The sequence below is a fragment of the Barbus barbus genome (assembly GCF_936440315.1).
Source record: "Barbus barbus genome assembly, chromosome: 41".
Lineage (NCBI taxonomy): Eukaryota > Metazoa > Chordata > Actinopteri > Cypriniformes > Cyprinidae > Barbus > Barbus barbus.
The window spans coordinates 1056335-1066548 of NC_136719.1; the positions used below are offsets into that span (position 1 = coordinate 1056335).

At 36.9% G+C, this 10214-nt stretch overlaps 1 protein-coding gene across 1 annotated transcript; it reads right to left on the reverse strand.

Moving 5' to 3' along the window:
* Nucleotides 1-23: 23 nt before the first annotated feature.
* Nucleotides 24-8626, reverse strand: LOC306860272 (non-structural maintenance of chromosomes element 3 homolog). Its single transcript, XM_079401887.1, has 11 exons — nt 8527-8626; nt 8245-8306; nt 7020-7133; nt 2671-2734; nt 2432-2511; nt 2253-2347; nt 1820-1899; nt 1698-1740; nt 1544-1606; nt 1075-1189; nt 24-298 (listed from the first exon to the last, which is right to left on the reverse strand). Exons 2-11 carry the CDS (start codon nt 8293-8295, stop codon nt 218-220), a joined length of 786 nt encoding a protein of 261 aa, XP_079258013.1. The 5' UTR covers nt 8296-8306; nt 8527-8626; the 3' UTR covers nt 24-217.
* Nucleotides 8627-10214: the final 1588 nt, after the last annotated feature.

Sequence of the window (10214 nt, forward strand, 5' to 3'; positions counted from 1 at the left end):
AAATAACACTGAGCACTGCCAAAAAGAGAATTGTAAAATAACTTTATTTATAAACAAGAAATATTGTAATTAAAATATTTCACAAGTGTACAAAATGTTTTGACAAAACAAGAGAGCTCCAAAAAACGGTTCCGTATTAAAGCATGTTTTTCTTCAACCTCAGTTTAAATAAGAAAGTCTATTTAAATATGGCTAATAAATGCACATCACAAGGTGTTCATGATCTCTGGCTGCTGGTCTCAGCGGCACTGGCCTCTCTGAACTGCTGCGTCCAGCTCTGAGGATCCTGATCAAAAAGCTGTGAGAGAAAAGACGCATGCCAACACGTATTCAGGGTTCGTACGCATTTTGTTGTTTGTCCAATCTTCACCAAATTGTGCACATAGCAATTATAGACTACTACGCTGTCAAAAGAATTTTGTGAACTGCTCTGCATGTGCAAAAGAACAATAAACAAGACAGCATGTGCTGAAGTAAAACTCAAGTAAGTTCATTAAAAAAAAAGTTATGTGCTGCAAAGGCCAGAGAATTCATAAGGAGGGATAATAAAGACGAAGATTAGGAGAAAATGAATAGTTTTTAAATATTTATGGTGCCAACCCTAAAGTTTAGCTTGTATAGAGCCGTCACTATAATAAACCATTACTTGATGTAGAGTAACACAAAAGTTGAATGAATTCCTATCTGACTGTTCAGACTGACGTTGACTTGCAAAACATCAGACCTGTATCAGATTCAGGACCACATGCAAAATCATAATCAAAAAGATCAGATTCCATTTGATTTGTGCTGTTCACACGGTCATGAAAAAAACAACCCTACCTGATCGGATTTGGGCCACATTTTCCTGCAGTCTGAAAGTATCTTGAAAAGAGCCACTGTATAACTATTGTCTGCATGAGTTGTTTGTGTTTAGACCCAGACAATTGCTACTTGTGGCTATATTATGAACATAATGTCTCTGTTTTGCTTGTTTTTATCAAATGTGCTTGATCAATGCACATTTCATTACATTTGTACTGATTGTAACTGAAAGGTTGGTTAATTGTATTGGTGAAACAAAAATGCACAAACCTCTCCAACAAACTCCAGTAGCTTGAGTTTGGACACCTCCTTCTCTGCCCGCAGACCCCAGCGAAACTCATACTCCACCGGCTCTGTGTGAGGGATCTTCACATACTCTAAATATCTAAATCAGACACATGAAAAATGAAATGAAATGGAGGGAAAAAAAAAGTTAAGTGGTCCAAGAATCATGTCAGGAGTCATTTGATGAAGGACATATATCTTTCTGTCTTCATTCTGCTAGACCCCTTCATTGTCTATGGTGTGATATAAACCACCTGTCCATGGTCTAAAGAACAGCAGCTCTGAACACACCAAATCTGCTGGGACTCCGAGTACATCAGTCGCTGTTCTTACAGCCACATCGTAAACCATTAATGAGTATTCAAAGTCAGGGCATGGATCAAAACAGCAGGTGTTACACTGCACTGGTTATAGAAAGCCCATCATTTTGTTTCTGAAAGACACTTTCACTTACCTCTGCCGTACAAACTCATCTGTCACCACCTTTTTTACATCACCAAACTCGTCATGCTTTTCCCTGTGAGAAGACAGAGGTATCAGAAGTGAAAAAAAACCCTGAAAACAACAAAAAGTAAATTTAGTTTTTCAAAAGGATCTAGTGCACAAACCCTGGATCCACCCGCAGCTTCTTGAGTGTATTCCACACCAGATCTACAACATTCATGGAAAACACATTAACAAACCACCCACAGAAACCGATCAGTAGTGGTGTGAATGGTGCATCACTCACTCTCTTTAACAACACCGCCCTTCATGAAGATGACACTCAGGATGACAAACAGCAGGCCTGTCTTTGGGTTTCCAGGACGCCTGTGTGAACAGAAGAAACCGTATGCCCAAGACAGCAAAACTAGTGCAGATCCGTGCGTGTGAATCACAAAAAAACTATTTCTGATTCATGTTTTAGCCCAAAGTTAGTCAGTTAGTCTATCATCTCCATTTCATGACAACGGACAGCCGTTTAAGAATTGTCCCATGCAACAAAAATGAACATACACAAGTAATATATATGAAACAGGTATAAGCAATAGAGAAACAACTTCTTAACAGCACACTGTTGTTAAACAGACCCAGAATGGACAAAATAAAGTACTGAATTACTACAGAAGCACATGAAGTCTTACCCAACACTGAAAAACAAAGTGATCTTGTGTGTTACTTACATGCTCACTGGCTCTCCATGAATGGGCTCCAGCTTATTAATCAGGATATAAATGTGATTTTTGGAATCAATCTCCACCAGCTTTAATCCAAACACCTGCATCAAACACAGAAGTTCACCTCTGTTCAGATTCACATCTATAAAAAGCCGTTTAGTCACCGTATGCTCCATCTGTTGTACCTGATCAAATTTGCGGCAAACTCTGTTCATGATTTCTGTATAGATGGCTTTGTATTCCTTTATCACATGTTTGCCAATGTCTGCAGAATCAGTCAAAAGAGAGTGCACACAAACACAATGTATTAAATATATTTATACAATATAAATATAATTTTCTATTATGAATCATTATTTAGCAATAAAGCAGTGACATAATAAGGATCAAATGAAGAGTAATTCATTGACCACAGAAGACAAACCTGCTCTTCGAATGGGTATTTTTTTTTGGTCTTTAATTAAGATGAACTGGACCACCTCTGCCACCTTGGCATAAAAGCAGAAAAATATGTTAAAATGACCTGAAACACAACATGAGGGTTAAACATAAATATAAGATACAACAATAGACAAAATGAGACAAAAGTTGAACTTTTTAGAAGGTGCGTGTCCCGTTACATCTGGCGTAAAACCAACACAGCATTTCATAAAAGAACCTCATAAAAACCAGTGCCGATCCTAGACTTCTGGGGGCCCTACGCAAAACTGTGTCTGTGAAAGTAAAATTAAATCATCTTTGAGAGAAGAGTGGGCCAAAATTCCTCCACAGCGATGTGAAAGAAAGCCAGTTCTCGCAAACGCTTGTTTGCAGTTGTTGCTGCAAAGGGTGGCACAACCAGTTATTAGATTTAGGGGGTCAATTACTTTTTCACGTAGTGCCAGCTTTTTCCCTTAATAAATTAAATCATTCAAAAACTGCATTTTTTATTTACTCAGGTTATTTGTGTGTAATATTAAATTACACGGGGTGGTGATGGCGCAGTGGATAAGACACATGCCTTTGGTGTGAGAGACCTGGGTTTGAATCCACTGTGAGACACCAATGTGTCCCTGAGCAAGACACTTAACCCCTAGTTGCTCCAGAGGCGTGCGACCTCTGACATATATAGCAATTGTAAGTCGCTTTGGATAAAAGCGTCAGCTAAATGAATAAATGTAAATGTAAAATTAGTTTGCTCTGAATCATTCAAGTGTGACAAATACGCAAAAAATAAAAATAAAAAACAGGAAGGGGGCAAAAACGTTTTCACACCACTGTACATACTGAGAAAAGAGAAAAATTACTGAGACTTAGAAAGTGTGAAAGACCCTCAGGAGTGCGGCCAGTGGCCCCCACCCCTCCATTTATTAGTATGCCTCACCTTTACACCAGCCCAGATCTGTCATTACCAGACAACGCTTTCCCACGCAGAGTTTATGATAAACAGAGGTGCAAACAGGTAAGGGGGAAAAAAGATAAGAAACCGGGGGCATGCTCCACATGGATTGTTTTTAAGGATATTTGTTTTACGTGCTCATTTGTAGTTACTTTAAGGTATTTTTTTAAAAATATTTTTTATTACATTATACAGTGCCCTCCATAGGTATTAGAACAGGAAAGACAAAATTGCTCTGTTGGCTGTGGAGTCAAGACATTTACAAATATGATTAAAATATGAATATGAGACAAAACTACAGAATGTCACATTTTATTATTAGCCGTTTCAACACATACATGTTTTAACAAATAAAAAGAACAGCACTTTTAGAGTTCATCCCACTCATTGATGAGAGCATAAGTATTGGGACAGTTGAACATAAGGCAGATATAAAAGATTAAAAGCTATTATTTAGTTGCAGATCCCTTGCGCACAATCACAGCAGTGAGTCTGTGACCCATAGACATCACCAGACTCTTGCTCTCATCCTTTGAATGCGACAGCGACAGCTGAGGAAATTCAGGGTCTCACCAGCAATCCTGAAAACTTTCTATTCAGGGACCATAGAGAGTGTATTGACTCAGTGCATCTCAGTGTGGTATGGAAACAGCTCCAATCAGGACTGCAAAGCACTACAGAGAGTTGTGCGCTTAGCTGAGCGCATCTCAGGGTCTGCTCTCCCCTCTCTGCAGGACATCTACCTCAAACGCTGCAAAAATAGAGCTGTTAAAATCTTCAAGGACTCAAATCACCCTGGTAACCATCTATTCACTTTGCTTCCATCTGGTAAGCGCTTCCGTAGCCTGATGGCAAAAACTGAGAGACTTAGGAGGAGCTTCTTCCCCCAGGCCATCAGGCTCCTAAACTCTAACTCTGTGTCATAACATCACTTGACTCCATGTAAATATCACCATATCAATAAGCTATTCATAATTTTTTCTACCTCATTTTGCTGCTATTTAAATACCCTGTACAACTTTTTGCACATTCCTCTTATTACTATTTAAATCAACAACATACTGACCTGTACATTTATATTTATATTTACATTTTTCATCTTTTTATTTCATTCTTTTATTTTTTCTACTTTTCTTTTTCTTAATATTTGTATACTTTATAATTGCGCTGTCCTTGGAGCGGACCTGACCGACACGTCACTGCTGGTTATACTCTGTATAATTGTGTATGTGACGAATAAAAAATCTTGAATACTGGTAGGCAAGATGGTTTTGTACCCTTCCAAATTCATTCTGCTACTGTCATCATACATTAAGTCATCAGTAAAGTTGAGAGGGCCTGTTCCAGAGACAGCCATGCATGCCCATGCCATGACACCACCTCCACCATGCTTTACAGATGAGGCTGTATGCTTGGGATCATTGCAGTTCCCCTTTTTTTCTCCACATTAGTGCTTTCCCATCACTTAGATAAAGGTTAATTTTTTATCTAAAGTCTCATCGGTCCATAAACACAGTTCCAAAACTCTTCTGGCTCACCTTTGTGCTTTTTTGCAAACTCTAATCTTGTCTTTCTATGTTTGGTGCTGGTCAGAGGTTTGCATCTTGCTGTGTAGCATCTGTAATTCTGTGTCAAAGTCTCCTGAGGACAGTAGATTGTCAGAGCATCACCCCAGATTTCTGGAAGTTGTTGCTGATTTTACAGACATGTCTTTTAGGGTTCATTTTCACAGCTTTTATGATTTGTCTGTCATCAACTACTGTTGTTTTCTCAGCCGATCAGGTCGTTGTTGGTTGCTGGTGGTTTCCAAACTCTTGATTTCTCCATGCCCTTTGTTTTTGCTAGAGCTCTAACTGACTTCCTCTTTTCTTTTAGCATCCAAATTACTTGCTTTTCTCTCAAAGTCAGCTCCCTCATCTTCATCCTGGTTTGTGTGTATCATCATCGAATGCAAGATTCAGAATACAGGAGTAATGGATATAACTGATACGACACATTCCCTGCTTTTAATATCTGAAGAATTAATGCAACAGGACACAGCTGATCACTTAGAAAGACCTGTGAGGCAACTGCTCCAATACTTATGCTCTCATCAGATAGAGGGATGAACTCTAAAAGTGCTGAACTTCTTAGCTGGTAAAACATCTACACTGAACAAAATTATAAACGCTTATGCAACACTTTTACAACGCAAATTCTCTGAAACGCCTTTGGAGACGGCTTATAGTAGAGAAATGAACATTCAATTCACGGGCAACAGCTCTGGTGGACATTCCTGCAGTCAGAATGCCAATTGCACGCTCCCTTAAAAACTTGCGACATCTGTGGCATTGTGCTGTGTGATAAAACTGCACATTTTAGAGTGGCCTTTTATTGTGGCCAGCCTAAGCACACCTGTGCAATAATCATGCTGTCTAATCAGCATCTTGATATGCCACACCTGTGAGGTGGATGGATTATCTCGGCAAAGGAGAAGTGCTCACTAACACAGATTTAGACAGATTTGTGAACAATATTTGAGAGAAATAGGCCTTTTGTGTACATAGAAAAAGTCTTAGACTTTTGAGTTCAGCTCATGAAAAATGGGGGCAAAAACAAAAGTGTTGCATTTATAATTTTGTTCAGTGTATGTGTTGAAACGGCTAATAATAAAATGTGACATTCTGTAGTTTTGTCTCATATTCATCTTTTAATCATATTTGCAAATGTCTTGACTCCACAGCTAACAGAGCAATTTTGTCTTTCCTGTTCCAATACTTTTGGAGGGCACTGTATGTCCAAAACTGGCATTTTCACATAAATAATAAATAAATCAAAATTAGCATCTTGTTGAAATATTTTACAAAAATCAAGATTGAATATATTTGGTCAAAATCGCACGTTATAAAGATGAAGTGCTATATGCAGTCTATTTAAGCCAAGATTGGCTGATTAGACGGCAATGCTGCTGACCTAAAATGCAAAATGTTTGCCCTCTCTCTCTTCACTGTTCCCACATCTCAGACCTCAAATACATAAAATATTACCCTTTTCAGACATAGTTTGTTAAAGAGTAAAGAAAAAACTATACAAAACTTACTAGCAGTTGCCAAGTGGTTATCAGTCTTACTTTTCCAATACAAATAAGACCAGACTTTCTTTTCATAACTGAAAATAGAAAGTTATGACCAGTCTGCAACCAGCCCCAGTTCTTTATTTACCCTAGCAAGATCACAAGTACCCTTGTAAGACCCCCCCCCTCCCTCATAAAAACACTTTCTCATTGGATCTAAGCAAATCTCATAGGTGACCTATTTTGATCTAAAAAAAAAAAAAGTGAGTTGTCACCTAAAAGTGAGTAGTTTGCATCAATGATAAAACAGAACTGAATAAAACCACAAATGAAACACAGGTACCTTGCGGTCGATCTGGTCAGATGTGTAGTTCTCTCGGGCTCGCTGGACCTGTGATGAGGTTATCTGGCTAAAATTAGCATCCTCATCATCCTCATCCAGAGATACCTGAGAGCGCTGCAGTCCATACACGCGCATACACACACACACACACACACACACACACACACACAAAACAATCAAACTCACAATCTCACTAACACTGTCTTGTTAATATCTTTGTTAAAGTCTGATGACTTATTACCAAAACATTTTTTCTTTGTTTATTTTACTGAGATTTTGTATAAATACAGTTGAAAGTATTGAATGAAATGCAGGGGCGGTTCTAAGGGGGGGGGCCCTCTGTCAACAAGCTTGGCCCCTATGGAAGACCAAACCTGCATAAATTAAATATGAATAAATAAATATATTAATGAATAAATAGATAAATAAATGTGATAATAGGAAAATAAATAAATGAATAAACGACTTGATAAAATAAATATGATTAATTTGTAATAAAATTTATAATGGTTATAATGGGACTTGGTTTTACTGGAAACTGTAATGACTCTGGGTCTCTAATTGGTCCCATTGTTCTATTGATGGCTTGTTAAAAACAATAATAATCCTAATAGAATATGTTCCAAAACCATTTTTTAATGGTTAAAAGTTGATGGTTTGTAATGTTTGTAATGGTATTTGTAGTGAAAACCAATACAATTTTCTGTGATGGTTTTATTGTTTTTTCCCCAGTAGGGACATACGCCTGTATCAGTTATACAGTGGTGTTGTGGCTGATGAGAGCAGCAATAATGAGTGCATGATGCCCCTGACACTGCAACACAGAATTATTTGTCAAATAAATTAAACATGATGAAACATTTTAGTTCATTTTACATTCATTTAAATTGCTATAGATTACTTCTAGAGTTTGCAGTGATACATGACATGGTGAAAAATGACTGAATGAATAATATTAAAGTAGGTTAAGATGAATTTTAAACGCACAAGTGGCCCCTGCCTGGCCCCCGGGCCCCAGCTACCGCCCCTGATGTAAGAAAACACATCTTGAACTCAAATATTGCATTCACTTAACGTTAATTTTCTACATATATTATCATATACTGCCATTATACATCGATTCAAAGGTGAACGTGTACACTTTTAAAATCACTTAATCACATAGCTTCAACATTCATAACTTTAAAACAAGTACATATTAAGACGTTTGTAAATGTTTTCTTACTCTCTGAGTTTTGTTCTGTGAAGCTGGAACCGCTTTCTTCCTCTGAGACATGGCGAGCGATCCTTGAGAAGTACAAACATACAAAACACACAAAAAGTGAATAACGTTACATAATAACACACGAATCAATGATTAGTTTCTCTGTCGCTTCGGGTGTTACGAACGCAAGACATTAGCATCAGGGTTAAACAAAGCTAATGCTAATGATTTATCTGAGCGAATTATGTCGATTACTACAACAACAACAACAACACACGGTGAGATGTTTAAAAGAGTTTTCACCTGTCAGTGAAGTTTAATTCTCTATTTACAGCTCTGGCGGTAAACACGACAGCGCAGTTTCCCGGTGATTTCTTCTGCGGCTGATGAACGGCGCTCCGCCGAGAGCTGAGCATCACCGCACCGCCCCCTGCCGGACAACAGCCGCCCTCACAGCAACATGTGACCCTGGACCACAAAACCAGTCTTTTTTATATATTTATTTTATTTATTTGCAATAACAGGGGAACAGTACAAGTACAATACGACAACAGTATACAAATACATGAGTCTGTAAATCAGTACAATTTCAAAAAAGAAAAAGAGAAGAATAACACTTTTTTTTTCATCAAAGATCAATCTATTACATCAAGTATCCTTTTTAGTAGCTGAGACGTCTTAGCAGCTTTACGATTGTTCTGTATTGAAGTTAAAGATTCATAAAAAACTTTAAATCAATGGAAAATAGTCTACCATTTGGTACATTTAACATACATTTTGCTTTATGTATATGATATTTCCCAAATAAAACAAGAATTTTAATTATATTGTCCATTTCTACTAGACCAGTATCACAATCCAAAAACAAGATCATTATATCATTTATATCGACAAATTTGTAAAACAGCTAAAAAAATTGAAATTTGGGACCAAAATAGTTTAGTATAATTACAACTGAAAAATAAATGAAAAATAGTTCCCGACTCCTCTTTACAAAACAGCATAAGGGCAAGAACCCTTGTTTGAACTTACTAATAAATCATTACAATATCTATGAGTTTCTTTGACTTATTTTGACTTTATTAGGAATTACATATTTATTCTGAAGTAAAAGCGAGGGATAAACCTGTCTCCACTTCACCATTGCCTTAAGAAGAATACTGTTTTCTTTGGTTAAAATATTCCTAATATAAAGGTTATTGTATTCCTGATAGAAAGGCCCCCAACTGTAAGATCTGGAAGAGATTTAAGAACATTTTAAGCCACTTAAGATTTAAGCCACTTAAGAACATTTTTTTCATTTTTAATAAGGTGAATAATAAATGTATCTTCTATATTCACTGGAAGATACATTTAATCCGCTATTACTAATAAATTCAGTGTGAATATATAGATCACCTGACTGGTTTAATAAATCTGTGACAAAAATTAAACGTTTGTTAAACCAGTCACTCCAAAAAATGTTCTTGTTTTTGAATAATATATTAATAATAAATTGTCATTTGGAACAATCAATAATATATTGATTGTTCCAAACGACACATGAATGGGGAGAGAAATTATGTTTATAGACTAATTTCCACGCATCCAAAGCTTGCTTGTAAAAGTTCACAAAACCAGTCATAAGGGCCCAAGATTTTTTCCAAGACCTGAAAGCTGAATAAATAATCTTTCCATTGATGTATGGTTTGTTAGGATCAGACAATATTTGTCTGAGATACAACTATTAGAAAATCTGGAATCTGAGGGTGAAAAAAAAAATCACCTTTAAAGTTGTTCAAATGAAGTCCTTAGCAATGCATATTACTAATCAAAAATGAAGTTTTTATGTATTTACGGTAGGACATTTACAAAATATCTGTATGGAACATGATGTTTACTTAATATCCTAATGATTTTTGGCAAAGCAGATGATCGTGAAAGAGCGCGCGCAAACAGCTCTTGATGTGATGATGGATGCAGTAGAGTCAGACAGAAGGGGTTCTCCTCTC

Bases quoted from the DNA above. Each gene is read 5' to 3' on its own strand.
- LOC306860272 (XM_079401887.1), bottom strand. From the start codon at position 8,295: ATGTCTCAGAGGAAGAAAGCGGTTCCAGCTTCACAGAACAAAACTCAG. The intron at 2,735-7,019 runs GTACCTGTGTTT...TTTTATGCCAAG, and splicing joins CTGACCAGATCGACCGCAAG to GTGGCAGAGGTGGTCCAGTT. The intron at 1,741-1,819 runs GTGAGTGATGCA...TGAATGTTGTAG, and splicing joins GGGCGGTGTTGTTAAAGAGA to ATCTGGTGTGGAATACACTC.